Source organism: Alosa alosa, chromosome 18 (assembly GCF_017589495.1).
Source record: "Alosa alosa isolate M-15738 ecotype Scorff River chromosome 18, AALO_Geno_1.1, whole genome shotgun sequence".
In the NCBI taxonomy this organism is placed as follows: domain Eukaryota; kingdom Metazoa; phylum Chordata; class Actinopteri; order Clupeiformes; family Clupeidae; genus Alosa; species Alosa alosa.
In genome coordinates, this window is record NC_063206.1 from 29,199,825 (window position 1) to 29,222,269 (window position 22,445).

Below are 22,445 nucleotides of genomic sequence, written 5' to 3' on the forward strand. Positions count from 1 at the left end.
GAGACCTAAGTGCGTGGGCCCTGGTTGAATTGACGTGGAATGACCCGACTGCAGATTTTGGCATTGTTTTCCTGAAATATTCAAGGTCGTCCCTGGAAAAGACATTGCCTGGATGGCAGTATATGTTGCTCAAAACCTGTATACATCATTCAGAATTGATTGTGCTTTGCCAAATGTGCCAAAAAGATGCCCATGGCACTAATGCTCCTCCACACCATCATAGATGTTGAGTTACGAACTGAGCACTAAAACAAGTTGGATAGGTTGGATACTTAGATAGGCCCTCTCCTCTTTAGCCCAGATGAGTCCATGATTTCCAAAAAGAAACAGGACCTTTTTTCCCGTTACCTAAGTCCATTTTAAACAAGCTCAGGCCCAGATAAGAGGGTGGTATTTTCTGTATCAATACAATTTTAGCTGTTACAATTTTGGCTGCAGTTTTTTTTGAGTATCAAACTGTGCACATAGACAATGGTTATCAGAGGTTTTCCTGAGCCCATACAATGACAGGTCTGGAAACAAGTCTGGTGTTGATGCAGTGCCATCTGAGGTCCAAAAGAGCACGGCCATCCAATGTGTTTTTCAGCTCTTTCCCTTGTTTGCAAAGATTTCTCTGGATTCTCTGAATGTTTTAATAATATTATGTCCTGTAGATGATTAACTCCCCAAATACGTCACAATTTCATGTTAAGAAGCATTAAAATCACATTGTTTCATCATTTGTGCGCACAAGTTTACACAGAGTGATGAATACATTTCTAAGAGACTGCCTCTCTGGGATGCTCTTTTTCATACCCAATCGTGTTGCCACTTACCCTAATTAGTTGTGAAACATTCTTCCTTTTGTCTTCTTTATCATTACACAACTTTTCCAGCATTTTGTTACCCCATCCCAACTTTTAAAACATGTTGCCGGTATCAAACGTTGTTGGGCAACAACAACCGAACCTGTAAGAAATCTAAAGGACATCAGTGCTCATTCATTCAACTTTCGTCCTATAATCCATGTTGAAGTTGCAAAAACTACAATCAAATCTGAGATTTCTGAGACAATCAGGTGAAAGAAACAAATTTAGCCGTCTAGCTCCATAGACCCCCATTGTTTTTGCACTTGTTCGTGATCGCTCCTAGCGGAACTGCAACAGATTGCAGGTACAAGAGAGCAAAACCCTTCAGTGACGGTTGAAGCTTCGGACGTCATCAGTCACGTGCTTATGCCAATTTGATACAAGCTCTGCTACACTGTGTCGAAACAGTTTGCTTGGCGGGAGTGATAGACTACCAGCTTCGGTGCCTCAGTGAACGTCCCATCACTAGTTTCAGGTTTCACGCTGCTGGCAATATTGGAACTTTCGTTACTGTCGCTAGTTTCACGCTGCTGGAGAAAGGGAGCAGAGAGCTTGAGGAGTCATTTTTCACCTGGATCCGTGTCGGTATGTAACCCCTTCACTAGTTCTCAGTACGAGTTCCCTGCTAATGAAATCGACACGGCAGCGCAATTCTTGAAACCGAGCGCTGCTGTGTTTAAAATAAACAATGTGGTTTAGCATGCTATCCTGTGGGGCGTTAACGTAACAAGCTACGGATTATCGTTCATGACCATCTTATTTGTGATACCGGTGTTGTGTGCCTTCTGGTTTTTCCACCTAGGCTACTGGTTTCCTTGTGCGTGCTCGCCTAGCTCACCACACCAGGAGTTGTCAAACATCTAAAACAATCGTTTTAGACAGATTTGAAGTTGCATTTCATATCAACGCAATGAGCACTGCACTACAACCACTCAGACGAAAGACGTTATATATATATATATATATATATATATATATATATATATATATATATATATAATTGCAAATTATAGCATTAATGGTGCATTAAGCTTTGTTGGGTAACGTTACTTCTGTTGACGTTCAAACACAACAGAGAGCTAGCTCGCTACTCACTCCCAATTGAAACTCACAAACGCGCATGCCGTTGTGCTAGTTTAGGGCTAGTCCACACGTATCAAACCAATCTTTTTTCCTCCGTCTTCCCTGGAACCTTATCAAGAATATTTGCGTCCAAATGGATCCATCTCAACATGACTCAACACGTTACTTCATGTCCTAGGCCTATAGGTGGCACTGTTTCTCTTACAGAAATTGACCAAAGCTTGCACGCTGTAGGCTATACAAACAGACAGAATAGGCTAGTACGAAAATGGCTAGTGCAAGGAAACCAGAATTGTTTGTGTGGACTGATGGTGAACTGCCAACTGTAGTCAACTGTAAAACTAATAAACTTAATTTTTACAGTTTGTGAAGGGTACAGTCCCGTCCTTTATTTGGCTAATGCAGGTACAAATAATCTCCTTTACTTTCTTTGGTTGTATGATAGTCCGCGATTCACATTAGTTTTGGCTATCACCGCAAATGCATAGGCTACTAAACGCTAGGACTGTGTCTCAAATCGCGTACTTCTGCACTTACAATACCTAATTTGAGTGCATGAGGGTGTTCACACTGAAAATTCCAACGACACGAAGGGCGCTGCAAGTTCCCGGATGGTGCACTCATAACGGTCAAAAAGCTGAGTGTGCAACGCTGGACACTTTTCGCCCTTAACGGACGCCATCTTGGCCAAATAGCGGAAGGGGAGGGAGCGTTTTCAAACTCGTGGTAATCGCGGTTGAGAAAGCTGAAGCAGCAGCAGTGGAAAACAGACTTTACGGAGGTACAAGCAAGTTATAACATAAACGGTTCATGTTTTGACACAGTATGACCATGTCACTGTCGAATTGAGGACGCCAATAAAGTTATATTAAAATGTTTGCGATCGTCATTTCCGTGAAGTGCACGGAGTTAGTGTTTGATATGAGACAATACTATTTTGTTAAAATTTGCGCACTCCGCCAGTAAGCACACAGTGCACATAGTGTACTACACAAAAGTGTACTCACGTAAGTACACCAATTGAGACAGACTCTAGGTCTACCCAAGTTAGGCTATTCTGTTGCCACATTTATAATATTGCTATAATGTCTTCGTTAGTAACAGTTAGGGCTGTAATTTTTGTGAAAAAAATCCTGTTCGATTTGTGTATATTGAATCGATTGTAAAATCGATTTTTTTTATGTCTAAAGACGTTTCCATTTTCAACGCCAAATATAGGCCAATCCACAAACAACTAACAGGCATTAGGACCCGAACGTAAAGAGGGCGCTTTGTAGGACAAGCTAGCAATATTTCTGATTATTTATTGCGTGAAGTTTCGGTGCACAATGACAAACAGGAGTGCAACATTCTCGAAAAACAATAAGCCGAAAGTGGACTGCCATTCGTCAGTGACAAACATGACTGCAGGCTTCAACGTCATTAGCTGTGTTTGTGTTTACGATTAGAAATGTCAAACAAATTTAAGCCTCATTAGAACTTGATTGCACAGTTTACATAGCCTACCGCTTTGTTCTTCTCCATAGTTTGATATACCAAAAATCCAAAGTACTTCCACATCGAACTCCTCAAGTTATTAGGGCCTATCATTCGTCTCTCTATATGTCGCACAGGTTGATCGTGTTGTCCTCCATTTTTTGGCAAAACACGAGCAGCACAGCAGCTGATTTCCGTTGCGTTAAATTGGTGGGAATTTTCTTTTTAGCTTTCGCAATGCTTACTGCAGCTCGGAATTCTTTTATATTCTTGTTTGTGACTTTTGTTACAGCTATCTTTTTTATTTGTTTAATTCGTTTAAAATTAATAGTGTAAATATTTGGTTAAAATCAATTTCCCTATTTTAGTTTTCGAAACTTGTGGTGTTTGGTCCAATCGATTGTGCAATCGATTTTCGAACGTAAAGTGACAGCCCTAGTAACAGTCGATACTTTTGCCTGCATCAAATCGTGCATTCGCATTTAGTGCGCATCTACCATATAGGCTTAACATGAGTGTGTATGTCTTTGTATGCTCATATCTGACTTCACTAGACTATGAATGCTTTTATTTATGTTGTAAGACATTTAAAATAAATGAATGACACCGGCACTACGCACAAATTAATTTAAACTTACACCGCACTTCCCTAATAACTTCTGACTAGTTCTCTCGCGTCACCGACGATAGCTAGAAATGCATCAAGAAAACACTGTTCAGTCCACCAAGTCATGATAATGATCTTCTCATGAAGTCATGAGAATGAGTCATGATTGGCGCTGCGCAGCACCAGTTGTGATATTTATCCTGAGTGTAATCGTAGGTAATGTCATGTATGAAAACTAGTACTACTATTGTTAGGCAATACTATAAGTGTCAAGTCCAGGGCAGCTGAGGTGTGGCGATGACATCACTCTGCCGCCGCCCCTCGGAGGTTCACATTTTCACGAAGCAGTGAGCGACAGAATATGCAGAAAGATCTTGCCAAATGCGCGGACATCAGCGGTTCATGTAGGCCTATCATGTGGCATTATCCACACAAAATCCTTTACAAACAGGAACGTGTCAAAGTAAAACAACAAAGGTTTTGAAAAAATCCTGTTTGATTTTTGAGACATAAGAATCGATTGTAAAATCGATTTTTCATGTCTAAAGACGTTTCCATTTCCATTCCATTCCATTGGCCCTTGAGCCAAAAAGTTTGGCCACCCCTGGTCTACAGTGTCACAGTCGGATGATGATTCAGAGTCAGAGGTTTGTGTGGCGAAAAAGGCCCGAACCCACCATTTTCAGGAAGACTGCCTGCGAGAATACAGCTGGTTGAGGAGAAGAACTCCATGAGCTGCGAATGTTGCAGTCGCTATCCCAGAACTGAGGGGAACACGAAGTTTGCCGACAGTGCAGGCACTTTGCAGTTTAAAGACAATACACTAGATAAACACAATTTAAGCCTCAAGCAGAGAATATGCCGTGATATGTTAAAAAAGTGCACAATAAAATGTGACACTGAATTTGAAACGGCAAATTGTAATTTCTGCATCTATTATCAAAGTATTTATTAGTAATATAATGTAAATTGGTAGAAATGTGAATATTTGATTAGCATGTTGATTTACGGTGTGTGCCCCTAAATTTCCTGGTTGTGCCCCTAAAATGTTCAGTTGGGGGCCACTGTGCTCCTAGTGAACACATGTAGTCTGGAGCCCAGAATGATGTCCATGTTAACTGGTGATGGGCCCTGCATGATGTCCATGTTAACTGGTGATAGCCCTGCATGATGTCCATGTTAACTGGTGATAGCCCATGACTTGAGCAAACACAGCGAATGCAAGCCTTGAACAATGCAGATTTATTTTGCCTCACATACCAAAACAGCTACAACAAACTGGCATGACCCCACTTCAGACGTTGTTCATTTTTGGGGACAGAAACACACATTGTGATTATAATGGTCTCTCCACATCGACTCTATCCAGAAAAAGGCCCAGCAGAGGTTATACTTCCTGAGAAGAAAGTTTAATCTGCCTAAGGAGCTGCTGACCACTTTCTACTCAGCCATCATTCAGTCTGTCTGCACCTCCATCATTGTCTGGTTTGGGTCTACCACCAAACGGGACAGGGCCAGACCGCAATGGACAATTAGGGCTGCAGAGAGGATCATTGGAGCTGACCTTCCCTCCATCCAGGACCTGTACCGGGTCAGGAAAAGGGCAGCAAAGTGATCAGACTTAACATCGAGGCAGCTTGATCAGGACCATCTCGAAATTCCCCCACAGCAAATAAACAGAATGTAACAGTTCAACACCGCCCAGAACCAATAAGCAGTCCGTAGTATCTCGTCGGCCCCCTCTGCCACTGGACCTTCACAGCCAGAACAGCGCAACAGTCGGTAACTCTTATGTCTGATAACATTCTCGCTTTACACAAGGTGTGATCTTCCCATGCTACCGTCCATAGTATAACACGGTCCATAATGTTATCCATACAAGATATCAGAAAACAGTCCATGTATGAGCTAGCGTGTATGTTGTATATGCATGTGTGGGTACATAACTGCTGATACGGAGGGCAGATGAGTGCCAAAACTGCAGTTTTGGTACTCAGAAAACTGCAGTTTTGACACTTGTAATGCAGTTATTTTTTTTGTAAAGGCTATTATAATTATGTCTGGGATAGGTGAGTTAGCCCACCAGGAGTGTGTGTGTGTGCGCGCGAGCGCGACAAAGAGAGAGGGATGAGTGTGTGTGTGATGAGTTTTTTTGGTGTATTGCTCACTTGAATTAGTTTACTACTTAGAATTTCCACAACTTAACATCATATCGACTCACAACATTAGTCTACTGCCGTTACAAATACCATACGTTCTAACTAGCTAATACATTAAATCAGGGAACATCAGTGTTTACGTTGCCTTGTCGGCTACGCTTCGTGTGCTGGTGTTAACAACTGGATGCTTTCGGCTCAGATGTTGAATCATCGTTGACGTGCTGTAATGGTACGGTAGTTCTGCTTTGCAGTGGACACATTGCACCTTGTCTTCTTTTCTAAGTTTGAAATGATCCCAAAACTTTGGACATTCTCTGCCTTTTACGGACGGTTATAACTGTCCGTGTGAAGCAATAATCCCTGAGCTGAGTAGGCCACATCATTTTCCATCACTTTTTGTAATCGAATTATTTGAATTAGTCGAGTAATCCTTTCAGTCCTAGCCTAAATGAATTAAATTCCATAGCCTAGGTAGGTTAGCATCACAAACTTGAGAGGTGCAAGTCAGCACATCAACTTAACATTAGCCTACTATTATTTGTTGTGCGGCCATAGCATCACTTAAACTAGCTGCCATGTTTCGCTACTTTTCACATGACAGCTGCAGGTTAAAAGCTGCGTGTGTTTGTGAGGACGAAAGACACATAAGCTATGGGATGCGCCGACTGTCATTCTCTAATACAATTAGGTATTATGACATTTCTAATTTCAGGGTATTGCGATACTTTTGTAGTATTGATGCACGGTGCAACACTAATCAAAGGAGAACAAACGCTTAGTTCATGGAGAGACGGCAGATGCAAGGAAAGTCTAGGCGCTGACCCGTATGACCCAGGAAAAATTTTAGTCACACCCTTAAAAATTTTGGTCACACTCTAGAGCCCTGTACTGCGTAGCTACGGACCAGCTGGCTACAGTTACAAATGCAAAGTCAAGAATATAGCTCATTCTCTTGTCCTTTCAAGTGTCTGTTAACTGTTGGTGGGAAGACATCTTAACAGTATGGTGCTCCAAAATCAATTACAACCTCTCTGTCTTTTCTAGAATGGAGCAGTCAATGGATTATGGGAAAGAAAGAGTTGTTGCTCTGGTGGATATGGACTGCTTTTATGTACAGGTAGAGCAACGGATCAACCCGGAATTAAAGAATAAGCCATGTGTTGTGGCTCAGTACAAGACATGGAAGGGAGGCGGGTAAGATTCTATCATGTCTGATTGTAGTGCATGTCCTCTTGCATAACTAGGGTTGGTCAATATGCATTAACATGCCATGATAAAAAAAGTATCCGTCAACACGAGACATTTACATCGATTGTCTGCCGTTATAATTTATTTGCCTCCGGTGTACTTTGGAGTGGGTAAGACTGTTTTTAGTGGCACATACACATACTGACATACTGACAAACACATACTGATGACTTACGCTAGCCTAACAACTGCAAACTCTGCAATTAGAAGGACTGGATGAAACGTGTTGGAAAAACGGTTTCCACTAATAAATGTCTTACTTGCTAACTTTGAAATGAGGTCCTATGCCCCTTTAAGATCCAATTTTGTCATATTTCTTTAGCATCATTGCAGTGAGTTATGAAGCAAGAGCACATGGGGTCACCAGAAACATGTGGGCAGATGATGCCAAGAAATTATGTCCAGACCTCCAGGTGGCAAGAGTCAGGGAGTCTCATGGCAAGGCAGATCTTACACAGTGAGTTACATTTTTTTTTTTAATCTGCATCACATTATGATGCTATCCAATTTCTGTATGTGAAACCATTTTGCCATATCTTGTAATTGCTCCCATCATGAACATGCTGAACCAAACAACTTGTCTCATGCACATATTTAAGTTACTGCATGCACTGGGTTTTGTACACAAGCATGCATGTTGTACATGACATTTCCTGAACGAAATACCAATGCTTGCAAAGCAAAAAAAAAAAATGTCAGTGTGAACACAAAACCAACAAAGTAGCCTAAAAGATTATAAAGGTTAAGTAGTGAGAGAGCGAGATCTACAGGTGGGTCTCAAAAAATTAGAATATTGGGGAAAAGTTCATTTTTTTTTTCTGTAATTTATTTTAAAAAGTGAATCTTTCAAGTGCTTCGTATAATTAGAATATCATCAAAAAGTTGATATATGTCAGTAATTCCATTCAAAAAGTGAAACTTTGATTTTAACTGACAACTAATGAAAATCCCAAATTCAGTATCTCAAAGTTAGAGTATTACTTAAGACCAATAGAAGAAAAGTTTTTTTAGAAATGTTGGCCAACTGAAAAGTATGAACATGAAAAGTGTGAGCATACGTCTGTACGTGGTGGTTCTTGAAGCACAGACTCCAGCTGCAGTCCACTCTGCGAATCTCCCCCACATTTTTGAATGGGTTTTGTTTTACGATCCTCTCCAGGGTGCGGTTATCCCTATTGCTTGTACACTTTTTTTATACCACATCTTTTCCTTCCCTTCGCCTCTCTATTAAGGTGCTTGGACACAGAGCTCTGTGAACAGCCTGCCTCTTTAGCAATGACCTTTTGTGTCTTGCCCTCCTTGTGCAAGGTGTCAATGGTCGTCTTTTGGACAAAATTGTCAAGTCCGTCGTCTTCCCCATGATTGTGTAGCCTACAGATCTAGACTGAGAGACCATTGAAAGGCCTTTGCAGGTGTTTTGAGTTAATTCGCTGATTAGAGTGTGGCACCAGGTATCTTCAATATTGAACCTTTTCACAATAGTCTAATTTTCTGAGATTTTTGAAATGACCGAATTTGGGGTTTTCATTAGTTGTCAGTTTTAATCATCAAAATGAAAAGAAATAAACACTTGAAATATAATTTTGTGTGGAATGAATACATTATACAAGTTTAACTTTTTGAATGGAATTACTGAAATAAATAAACTTTTTCATGATATTCTAATTATATGACCAACACCTGTATTCTAGAATCATTTTTGGGTTTAATCTTGATGATTACAGCCTACTGCTAAAAATCAGTATCTCAAAATATTATAATGAAGAGGTTAGAATACAGAAATGTCAACCTTTAGAAAAGAAATGAACTAATCTGATTATTCTGACTAATCTGAAATAGTTCTGAAATAATAATTTATACACTCAATACTTGGTCAGGCTCCTTTTGCACAAATTACTGCATCAGTGTGGCGTGGTATAGAGGCAATCCACTTATGGCACTACTGGGGTGAAGCCCAGTTTGCTTTGATAGCGGCCTTGAGGTCATCTGTATTGTTGGGTCTGGTGTCTCTCATTTGCCTCTTGACAATAAACCATAGATTCTCTATGGGGTTCAGGTCAGGCAAGGTCAGACAAGCAAACCAGTTACTAGTAGTTTTGGTACTGTGGGCAGATGCTGAGTCCTGCTGGAAAAGGAATTCAGCATCTCTATAAAGCTTGTCAGTAGATTGAAGCATGAAGTGATCACTCGTGATTGGTTGGCAGATCTGTCACCATTGGTCACCCTGGGTAATTGTGAATGGAAACCTCATATTCATATTCATATTATTATAGGCTATTATGTTGTAGCCTATTATTATCCTATGTAGGCTACTAGGCTACACTATTATTACCATCAAGGACACAAATGAATTTAGGTAACTGGTAGCATTCTGTCTGCATTGCCCTGTAGCTACTTCGGAGTTTGGCTCGCTTCCAGCAGCTGTAAAAACAATCAAGAAAGACAATCAGTACTGCGCGATACACTGTGTAGTCTATGGAAACAACACATCTAATGCACCTGAAAAATAGTCCAGAAAAGCGGATCTTACCCTCTTTCTTCTCGATCGACTCTGAGCTCTGAATTCTTCACAGCTTCCGCCTGAGATGCAAGGTCTCATTGTTTAGGCTACCTGCATAGGCGTGGGAAGTGGGGGTGCTGGGGGTGCGGCAGCACCCCCTGCAGGAAAGCATGCGTATTTATGTGTCATACCACTCACAATCAAAAAAAAGAAGCACTCTGTCCCCCTGTCTATTATTCTATTATGCACTAAAAATGTTACATTAGACCGTCAATGTTGGTGTTCATCAGTTTTATATTTCATGCGTTCACCGTCGATTTCGGTGCGAGGCTACAGCAACTTTGTTACCTTACTAGTGTAGCGGCAGATAGCAGGTGGTTACTTTGTTTGCGTTAGTATCAATCTGTATTTTTTTTTGTAGTGTAGCCATAATTTTTTGACAGTGATGTATGCCTGTGCTGTGTGCCATGCAATGCCAGTATGCTGTCCATTAACAGAGAAAGGCGTTTAAATAAAATACAAAACTTTTTTACAATTTCAACAAAGCCTATTTTTCCTGGCAAACTAAAACCACCCCCACCCCGACTAAAGCACCCCCAATCAAAACTCACTTCACATGGCCCGGGCTGCCTGATGCTCCTGCGTAGGCTACTGTCTCGTAAGGTCTTACAGGCAGCTGGAATACAATTAAACGAAAGCGATATGAATGAATAAATGTAAATCACAGTCAAATTAAACAAGCAAGGAGAAAACAGTAAAAGTGACTTACATGCAATGGCGTCATGACTTGCAGACATAGCTCCGAGCAAATATCGGTCACAGCTTCCGCCTGCAATGCAAGGTCTGGTTGTTTACCTGAAGCTCCTGCGTACTGTCTCGTAATAGGCCTTACAGGCAGCTGGAAAACAATTAAAGGATAATTCCGGTATTTAGCACTTTGAGTCCTTTTCTGGTTTGTTTTGGATGAACTAGAGTGGTGGACACCAAAATTTTGACGATGGGTCTTGTCTCGAATTTTCTGACTCGTTTTGAATCGCCTTTAACTACTTCAGAGTAGCTGCCTATGGGCATGCACAAACATGTCCTTAAAAATGCCCTGCCACACCTATTTCATTACTTTATGGTAGTAATTTCTGAAGTTCTACCATTGACTAACATTTTTTGTGGAAAACATGCCTTGGTTACCTTGTTTCAAACCATTCTAGTGTGGTACTGAAAGCCTGCAGGAAGACTTGGCTCGATTTGCGCCAGTTCTCATTAATATTCAACAAGCTAAGCTGCTTGACTCTGATTGGCAAACAGCTAGTAGTTTTTGTCCATAACATGACAGCTGTTATCAACTGATTTTAGCTTCATGGCATGAACTTAGCTTGGCTAGCGAGTGCTAGCATTGTCCAAATGGGCATTAAACCTGCTAGGCTAGCGAGTGCATTAAACCTGTATAACATAGCACTTCTTTTAGTTGACGATAACGTTTTGCTTACGGGCACTGGTCGTAGACTGTTGCGATGGTAGCCATAGCTTACTGCTCCAGGCTTCAACAGCAACCTTTTTGCAAAGCCTATGGCATTGTTCCAAAAAAATAAACTGAAGCAATTTGATCCTCAAGTCTGGGTTCTTGCATTGTTGAAGTTCTATTCGTGCATAGCGCACAAGCCCGTCAACATTCAGCCATCCTTGCATAGGCCTACGAAAACTGTCACAGAGCTAAACGAATTTTGTGGGCACGGTCTCAACTGGGCGAGCTCATGAATAGTAATGAGCTAAATCAATTCCACGTCAAACTGAAGAGCTTTTGCAATTGGCCTAATTTCTCTGCTTATTTCTTTTCAGTGGCTAGAGCTGACAGAGGAGGTAGCTGTTCATTTTCACATTCACGACATAGCACAAACACATATGGACCTAACATATAAAAAAAAGTAAAAACGGTTTTGTGTGGCAGGGCAACCCTTAACGTCCGTTTTTAAAACTGTGCAACTCACCGAGTGGTTAGTGATGTCCGTTGATGTCCCAAAACAAGTAGCGTAGCGAAATACAGTTTCTGTCCTGTTTTATTTGCCATTTTGTAAAATCCCATTGATTTCTGTTGGAAGACACATTGCTCCTTAACCTGTTGAGGAGTGAATTCTTTAAGACAATGCCATTCCCCAGAGAGTGAATTATTTTCCTGGCTCCTTCTAGAATTCTATGTGAACATTCTATAGTTTCAGTGTTCTTAAAATTGTTTAATGGCAGAAAAGTCCCTGAGGGTAATTGTTGCGTCATGTTATAGAACCTTTTTTGAAAACGTTCTAATCACATATTTGTGATCGTACTCCCAGGGGCCCAGCTGCATCTGATCACATATTTATATTTGTGACCGTACTCCTCAACAGGTTAATATTACTGCGCTACCGGAAACGGAAAGGGGGTCTGTTTACGGTTGTAGTCTTTCCCCCGCAAGACCTACTTACTGTCTTTGCTTCAGACTTAAATATTGAGTGGAAGTTTATAGCATAACCATTTGTAGCATAACCATTGTAATCTTTTTCTTGCAGTAAAGCTACTATATATTGGCAAAATTGTGGTGCCACCTCTGTCCCTTGGTGCCCTACGCACAGTGTGTGATGCGTGTGGTGTTAGGGCCAGCACTGATCACTGTGCTTTTAACAAAACTTTAAACTGAAACTTTCCACCTAAAAGCCACTCACCGTTCCTCTCCATCTTCAGCTAACTCTCCGGCCCGCGGCTACCCCTGATATCTGAATTGGGCCCCTCAGTCAAATAACATGGGTAACATTATGTGATATGTCTTAACCTGTGTTATATAGGGGCCATATTATGTTATTCACCCCTGATATCTGAATGGGGCCCATTAGTCAAATAACACAGGTAAAGCTGTGTGCCATTCAGTTCACTCCTCTATTTGTTTGAGAACAGAAGATGGAAATTTGCTTCTCCTGTATGTATATTGCCCGTTATTTCATTACGATTCAATTTTGCCTTCAGCTACAGGGACGCAAGTGTGGAGGTCATTGAAGTGATGTCACGTTTTGCTGTGATTGAGAGGGCTAGTATTGACGAAGCCTACATGGACCTTTCTGCAAGTGTAAAGCAAAGACTTAGGAGCATAGAAGATGTACAGATTGAGCCACACCTCCTGACGTCCACCTTTGTTCAGGGGTACCCACAGGCTACCACCAGCCAGGATAAGACTGAAGATGCTATGTTGGATAATGGTCTGTCTTGAGTTACAACCAGTTTTCTTGGTGTCATATCAGTTGAAATCATATGATTGAATATCTGCAACACAGTCAGAGAACACAACAATTATTTTGATTACAAATCTTTATATCTTACCTTGCCAATGACTATTTAAGCAGCTTGACACAAGTGTGAGTGGTGTTAGTAAAGGATATCACCACGGCTTACCGAAGGCTTACGGAGTACTGAAGGTAACAGCCGTGTTTATCTTTTGCCAAACCACGACCACAAGTGTCAAATTGCTTTAATACAACAGTTCCATTACCAACTAATTTAGTTTGAAGACACAAAATTGTGTTTTCTATTGCTTTTTAGATTTTTTTAGTTTATCCCCCACCCACGTAAATAGTTCCAATCTTATTCTTCTTTGTGCCTAGTTCTTGAGTTGATGTTTTTGATTGGTCTTGCTTTGTTTGTCCCCACAGATGCAGTCAGATTAAAGGGCCTGGGCCAGTGGCTGGCCTCTTTGCCCCCAACAACGCAAATGGATAGTGCAGACCTGCAGCTGGCTGTGGGTGCCATCATTGTAGAAGAGATGCGGGCTGCTGTTGAGCAGTGCACTGGCTTTCAGTGCTCAGCGGGAATATCCCACAACAAGGTTAGTCTCTTGTATAGTACGCTATTATAAAATACTAGTGCAGTGCCCGTTCAAACATGCTATTCCTGTAGAAAATCTGTAGCCCAGTTACATGTCCTCAGGTAGGCCTGATAGTATATTATAATATAACTAGAAAAGCATTTCCTGAAGGAAATACAGTGCATGAAAATGCAAAAAATATGATGTAAAATATCATACAGAGTAAAAACAAACTATATTGGTTGCTAGGTAGATGAGGTTTAATATAGTTGGAATGACTGACCAGTTAAATAGGTGGATAGTTTATATGGTTAAATGATTTGCTTGGTAGATAAGGTTTAATATAGTTGGAATGATTTGATCGGTTAAGTAGGTGTTTAATTTAAATGGTTAAATTATTTAGGTAGATAATTGACGATAACTGACAGTTGGAATGGCTCTGAAATGTTTGCTAGCAGTTATGCTAACTATTAGAGCCCGACCGATCTATCGGCGGGCCGATATTATCGGCCGATATTAGGCCTTTTCCAAACTATCAGTATCGGCATTTATAATGGCGATAAATGAATATTTAAAAAATAAAATAAAAACGGACGAAACACCCTTCAACCATGTCATGAGTGTTGGCGTTGTATAGTTTGTCCACCAGAGGGCACTCTACACCGTCCCTGCTGGCAACACTCGTGTATAACTCGCCACACATCCTGCAACCTGCTGATCCAGCCAGAGTCGGGCAGAGAGAACCAGCTATCCGCGAGTGAGATCATCAGTGTGTTCATGGTGATTTAGTCACGAGACATACATTTCTTGAAATAACAATTAAAAGAACATCCCCATCAGTTCTCTTAACTCAAATAAGCATGACAAAATTCGTGAAAACAATGTCCAGTTTTGCTGCTGTTAAATAAGCCGAGAGTGAAGCGTAATTAGCTAGTAATTACGTTACGTTGTTACAGTGTAGTTGACTGTCTGTCCTTTTAACTTTTGAAAATGTGACTGAAGATGTATTTCTTTAATAGCATGACAGTTATAGCAGTGAAACGTATCATCTCTCCCTGGCCTGTTATTTTGAAAGCGTATGTTTTACAATTTGCAGTATGACGTAATCCATTGCTAAATTAGGGCTCATCATAGACTAGCTAACCACAAAGCTAGCTAATGCTATGAATATCAGTGGAAGACTGCTAACGTTAACATTAATGAGCTTGGAAACCACAACGAACTTATTCTGCCTAAATAAAGTAACGATTTATTACTAGTATATCTGTAGTTACAGTCCCTGCATTGTAAAATGTAAATTAGACGTGAGAGGAGTGAACATTTAGACATAGAGAAAAAGTATTAAACGTAGCTTGTGCAAAATGTAGCTTGTGCATAAAAGTTAGCTTTTCTTTTACACGTGTGTTAACCCTTTCGTGCCCGTGCCGAACATTCCATTTTTGGTGCTGGATGACCTCCTTACACAAAAAACCTTATTTCTTGAGTATAATACATACCATCAATGGGATATACATACCATTGTAATCAGAAGGGTCAGTTCTATCAAATGATGTAAAATACATATGGTAATGTTGATCTAGTAATGAACAGTCTTCGAAAATCCTCTCCAAATGTATACGAAATTGTTAAAATTTGAATTTCATTAGATAAAAATGAATTTTCATCATATTTCTATACGAGATAGAGAAAAATATAGAGTGTATGACATGTTCAGCAAGTTGTGGGCTATTTAACAAAAAAGACTGAATTGGAATATCATTAACCTTTCAAAAGTTATGATAAATTAAGTGATAAGTGTAAAAAAAGGCAGGAAACGGGATTTAGAATGTTGACAGAATTCACATTCTCTTTCTCACCAAAAACATAAAAGTATGCATAAAAACTAATAATGAAGTCAGACACAATGGTTTAGATTTATTTGGTCCATCAGAATAAACCATTTATTTGTATATAAGCAAATGCTACAGTCAACAATAATGATATATAAAAGAAAAACATGTACCTTACCAGTAATACAGGAAGTAAGTATCCTGTATATTTATTGAAGATCAATTCTGAATAGAGACATAGAATACATTTGATTCAACAACTTCCTTATATAAATTAGTGTAATATGAAAATGATATACATCTATAAAATGTATTATTTATGAAAAGCTAGGAATACAATCAACTTCAACATCACTCAAAAATCAATGTGTCTAAACATTTGAAAGTGGATAACATAGAACAAGCCTGTTGAGAATAAACACATACACACATATACACACAAACTCACACACACACACACACACACACAGAGGAGGATAGGGAAAGGTGGGGTGGGGAACCTGAAGGTTAAACACAGAAGACCTATGACTCATAACGAAACGCATCCCCTTCTGTAGAATGCCAAATCTGACAGCAATTTTGTTTACCAAAAAAGCAGTCACCTACCGCTAAACTCCAGGCCATACAAGCTACTTTAGTGTTATTATGTATTGTTTTTATAACAAAGTCAACAATTTTTCTTTGGCTCCTGCTGTACAGGAATATGTACTTGATGAAAAGATGACAGAGTAGTAGTTGGAGCAGCTGAAGGCGAGGCTGAAATGTTGACGGAAATGCCTGCCAGCTGTTGTGATAGATTTTCACCAAAGTCTTTCTGGCTGTAGCTACCAAACCTAGGTTCAACACCAGATTCTGCATTGCCAAACTTGAAATAATAAGAAGCTACTGAAACAGCAATGTCAATGGAGAAAAAGTGTACACAATATGTATTTCTCATTTGGTCAACGCTCCCTGATCCCTTCAGAGACTTGGTTCCCCAGTAGCAATGGATATTAGGGAGGGAAGTGAAGTCCCATGTCAATGATCAATCCCAGAAAACTGTGAAACTCTTCTGGGGTCTCTTCGTCCCATGCCCCTGCACTGTGTGTTTGCATACGACGGCCTACTAAGCACAACCTCCCACCCATTCCGGTTGGTAAAACCACATATGCCTGGGACAACAACATAAAAATCAACATAACAAGTCTATTTCACAGTGTTTTAGTGGCAGTCTACACCACCCTACACACGCCACCTAAATCTATACCTTCTTCCTCCATCCTCACATGGTCTTCAACATTGTGAGCGCAAGCTCATCAGCAGTCAGCTACCTCTTCAGGCCTGCAAGGAGGTCTGTGTAGGTCTTGTCATCCTCCATCTGAAACAACAGTAAAATCATACAAATGTAATACATTTATTAATTTAAAAAATAAAATAACAATAATACAGATGTATGCGTGTGTGCACATACATACACAAGAAGAGGTAGCCTAAACTATTGAAGCATTTTGAGTAACTCAAAAAATATTTAGAAGTATGAAAAGTCATTTTATTACACATGGGTTTAGCTACCCTAAATCTGATTGCCTGGCTGGCATTAAGATAAAGACAGATTACATTTCACCTAGTAACTAACTGATTAAATGCAATAATGACATTTCTGACATAATATGTGATTTCACATCATGTTTTCTATAAAACTACATATTGAGAAGAGTAGAATATCAAGTCATGCCATCTTAGAAAATGTTGAGATAAGCACGTCTGATGTTTGTCATTTAGAAGTTAGCAAGGTAAAACAGTTCACTACAAACTGCCTAGCGAGGTAACAACCCGAGGAGAGGCAATACGTTAATTAGCACCACATTTCTGACAGAATACGTGATTTCACATCTTGTTTTCTACAACTACATATTGAGAGGAGTAAAAATATCGCTCAACTTATTTCATGTAAGAGAAACGAACTTAGAAACGCGGCCCATTGATTTATTCAGCTTTGGTATGCTATACTGACTTGCCAATATAATGCTTACCTAACAAGCAAATTGGTACTAGAAAACAAACTTACTTACAGGTTATATACTAACAGGTTTTAAATGAAACTGTCAAATGAAAATAACTGATATCAAAAGCAAACGAGAATACTGCAAGCAGTTCAGAGTAATGCAGCTAGCTAAAGTTACATGACGATGCACTTAGCCCCGCTATGCCATAATGTTGACGCTTGATGAGAAAGCATATTACTGTCAAATAACATGATTTTATGACTACAAATTAAGATTAACCATAACTAGAAACGATGTAAAATATATATTACCTCAGTTTATCCAGCTGTGTGGTTTCCAGTCGAGGTAAACTCCAACGAAGTGCAGGTGGCATCTGGCGGTCCATGTTAAAATGGACGACTGAAGTGAAAAGTTTTTTTCACGACTCATCTTCAAGTATCCAAAACATTTCGCGCCATAAACCCCTTAACCAATCATATCAAATTGAAGCTTATGTTGTCAGCATTACGGGGAAGATTTCAGAATTAAAATCAGTCATTGGACAGCTGAGATATTAGATGATTGGTCATCGTTAAAATTTTAACGAAATTAGAACGGTCGGGCTTGTAAGGGTTAAATCCAATAACGCCAAGTGTGCGCTTCAGACTGTCGTTCAGCCGCAGCAGAGTTACATAATGGATTTAGATCACTAAATAGTAGGTTTTAGAAGGCAGGCAGCAACTGATGATTGAAAATGGTTTGATGTAGCTTGATGGAAATCATTTTAAAAGTGCAGGTAAAGATTGTAATGACATTGTAATTATAAGGTAGCTTATAAGGCAATAGGGACTAATTATTACACACGCACACTCAAACATTTAAGAGTGACCTTTATCTTGTTTAATGATAATACAAATGATGATGATAGTAATAATGTCATCATTATTTTTTGTAATTGTTAAGTCTTAGTTCAAAGTTATATTTATGAAGCTTCTTGTTGTTATTGTGTTTTTGTTCAAAAAACTAAATTTCATATCTTAAGTTTCTATTTTTATACATTTTATTTATCAGAACTTTAATATATTTCGATGTTCCTCTGTTCCACTGTGACAATATTATTTAAAAATAAACAAGTTTGTTTTTGAAATGCATTATCATATTATTTTAGTCAATACTCATAAATAACTACAAATAACTAATGTTAGGGAAATCTGTTAATGTTTTGTTGCGCGTTTCTGAAAATATATATATATATATATATATATATATATATATATATATATATATATATATATATATATATATATATCGCCGCATATATCGGAATATCGGATTTTTAAATCAACAAATATTTGTATCGTATCGGCCTTCAAAATCCTTTATCGGTCGGGCTCTACTAACTATGTTATCAAAGATAATAATGCTAACCAAGTTACTTAACTTAGTTAACTTAGCTAATGTTTTCATTTTTAGTAGTTATGCTAACTAGCATGTTAGCAATGCTAACATGGTAACTATGCTAACCATGTGACTTAGTTAACCTAGCTAATCATTTTAGTAGCTATGTTAACTAGCATGTTAACAATGTTAATATGCTAACCATGTGACTTAGCTAATCATTTTTAGTAGTTATGCTAACTATGTTAACTAGCATGTTAGCAATGTTAACTATGTTAACCATGTGACTTAGCTAACTTAGCTAATCATTTTTAGAAGTTTTGTTAAAAATGCTAACAATGTTAGCAATGTTAATATGCTAACAATGCTAACCATGCTAACTAGCTACAGTGGGTAGGAGTCATAGTTGATGACAAGTAACAGTTACAATAGCTGAACAGTTAAAAAGTTAAGTAGTTTAAAGGGTTAAATTGTTTAACCATGAAATATTGTAGTGAGGACTTCTAAATAGGGCCTGTTTGTATGCTTAAAGCCTGAGACTGGCAGTTGATCCAGGTGGCCGGAACACCTGCCATAGGATTCTAATTGCTTAACGGCTCTATTGTGATGTCATCAGCCCATGTTAAGTCTATGAGGAAATTTTGAGTAGTTTTTAATTAATAGTTGAAAAAGTATAAAAGTTACAAAGCTGAAAAATACATAGCCCACATGTCCTAAGTAAGACCTACGTAACACAGTTTGAATGAATTTTCTACGTTAAACGGTTGAAGCTGCATTAACTGCGTTAGAAGAAGAAGAATAAGTCAGAAGAAAAAGCCTTGGAATAACAGTACAGTGCATTTTCATGCACTGTAATAAATGCTCCTGTTGGTGAAACGCACCTGAGCAAGCACACATTGCAGTTCCTTGGAAATACTTGTAGTTTATATTCTTCCTTTTTACAGTCATGGAGGTAACCATTTCATTACCTGTTGTACACTGTTCAAGCTGTGTTTGTAATAAATAAATATCTCAATCTCTGAATCTGAAAAAAATATGGTCAGATGCTATTTTATAAGCCTACAATATCCTCCAGAATTATTGGCACCTCTGATAAAGTTGACTAAACACCGGTATAAAAAATAATCTGTTGGTGATTTATTGTAATCTCACTATGAAAAAATGAGGAAAAATCCAACCTTGAAGGGAAGAAAATGTATTTTGAGAAAAAGTAAAATCTCAGTCATCAAATAAATATCTTTAACAAAAACACGTCGCTCACAATTATTGGCACCCCTGCTTGTAATACCTTCTTAAGCCTCCTTTTGCCAATAAAACAGCTTGTAATATTCCCCTATGACACCCCATAAAGTTGGAGAAAACAAAACAAGGGATTTAAGACAGTTCGTCTTAATCTCCCCAGATCTTCCAGATTCCACACTTGTGCATTGACCTCTTTGACTCACCCCACTATTTTTCTATGGAGTTTAGATCAGAGGACTGAGATGGCAACGTCCGAAGCTTGATTTTGTGTTCGGTAAACCATATTTATTTTGATCTGGATGTTTGTTTTGGTTCATTGACCTGATGAATGATCCAATCATGACCAACTTTTAGTGTCTTGGCAGTAGGGATGGGCATAATTAATCGATAGTTGATCATTATGAATTTCGTCGATCACGTTAATTTGTTGTCGATTAAACTAATGCATGTTGCGTTACATAGTGTGTCTTGAAGCAATTAAATGAATCACTGTGTGGCAGCAATTAAGCATTATACCACTCGGGGACAATAGGTCTATTTGACGCTATAGGCTACTCAGTTACCTACGAGTTTCCGTTTTGATTTATGAAGAGTTCACGGTGAAGTGTGGCGTGGGACCATTTTTTCTTTTAAAAAACGATTGTCAGATCTAAGCATTATTATGTTTTTGGTTGTTATTGTTTAACATGATTCTTTTTTATAATTTATTATTTTGGAACAAACGAGGGTCTGTTTAATCTGAACGGCGGCTCGCATTCCGCTGCTTTAGAGCACCGCAGCGTAGCGCTTGATATCTTAAAGTTTAGCCTAACCGAAAGTCCAGTTTAACTGCCACAAGTTATTCTTCTTGTGATAAAGATCTCATGGAGGAAAAACACGCTGTATTTTTGTATTTTCATTGCCTTTTTTAAATTGATAAAAAGTTAAATAAATAATGAATTTTAATATAGGCCTAGAAATATTAATAATTAATCGATAGTCGACCGTTAATTCTCCAGACGATCGACTATGCCCATCCCAACAGATCTCCTTTGAAAATGTTCAGGTTTTTCTTGGTGTTAATGATACCATGCACCTTAATTAGGTTCCCAAGGCCTTTGGGAATAAAAACAGCCCCACAATAGCACAGCCCCTCCACCATTATTCTCATTAGGCATGGGGTTCTTTTCAGTATATCCATTCTTCTATGTATGCCAAACACACCTAAAGTGCTCTGTTTTAATGATCTGAAACGCAAGTATCTTTGCGCAAAACGCAAGTAGCTTTGTGGGCGGATCTTGGGCACTGTTGCTATTTTACAGGCGGGATAAATGACGCATATTTAAAATGGGTGGGTCTGAAGTAGCAGTTTACTCATGGGTGTGGTTTGGGTGAACGTGCAATAAACCAATCAGAGCGTCATCTCGCATTCCCTTTAACAACAGGTGCATTTGTTCCATGGCGGATTGCTATTATGATGGCGGAGAACAGTCAGTTAGGAGCAGTTTGCTATTGATTTTTCTTTTTGACAAAATGTAAATACAGAAATGTCATGAAGACATACTTTCCGATGTTTTGGGCTCACTCTAACTGAATCACTATGAATGCATGGTGATATTTTGCAATGTTCTTCTGTCAGATAACCTCTCCTCTCCCGTGCTGCTGCTTGGGCATTTGGGTTAAATTGCATCGGCATATGCAGTTCAACATCACGTCTCCTTAAGTCTTAATATTTCCTCATTTGTCATCAACACATCCATGATTCATGGAAATGTTGTGTATGCTAGATTTATGCTTATTTTCCCCACATCTTCATTGACACCACAATGATCCCTCGTATTTTCCTTGTAATTATATATGATTTGCAGAAATGGGAACTGCTGCGTCCGTGTATATGAGAGGAGCAAAGTGTATGTGCTTTGTGCACAACCTACATTATGGCCAAGCAGGTGTACGGACGTACGCACTGTGCTTACCATCACGCAACTCAACAACGAGAGACAATTTCCTCTATGTGTGTCTTCACACCAAGTTGACCTACAATAACTTCCCAACTCTGCACAGTATCTCATTAACTGCATGACGACAGGCTATTTACAATATTTTCTGTAAAATAAGTTTGTAAATACGTTCAAAATCAACTTAATGCACGCACAACTTTTGTTTGAGCAGGAGAGAATAACAACACATGGACGCAGCAATTACAGAAATTGTAGGCTTGCTACTTTCTTTTACCATTTATGGTTGCTGGTTATCAGCACACAATAAACTGATTTAAGCTAATTCACTAAC

At 39.0% G+C, this 22,445-nt stretch overlaps 1 protein-coding gene across 2 annotated transcripts in view; it reads left to right on the forward strand.

Moving 5' to 3' along the window:
* The first annotated feature begins 873 nt into the window (after nt 1-873).
* The window catches only part of polh (polymerase (DNA directed), eta), a 34,988-nt gene continuing 13,416 nt past the window's right edge, over nt 874-22,445 (forward strand). Inside the window, exons 1-5 of one of the 2 annotated variants that reach the window (XM_048269016.1) lie at nt 874-1,433; nt 7,218-7,367; nt 7,744-7,878; nt 12,910-13,139; nt 13,590-13,762. In XM_048269016.1, the coding sequence (XP_048124973.1) occupies nt 7,219-7,367; nt 7,744-7,878; nt 12,910-13,139; nt 13,590-13,762 (687 nt within the window). In that variant the 5' untranslated portion in view covers nt 874-1,433; nt 7,218. Of the gene's footprint in view, nt 1,434-7,217; nt 7,368-7,743; nt 7,879-12,176; nt 12,694-12,909; nt 13,140-13,589; nt 13,763-22,445 lie in introns of those variants that run through there. The other variant, XM_048269017.1, reaches the window with a different exon arrangement.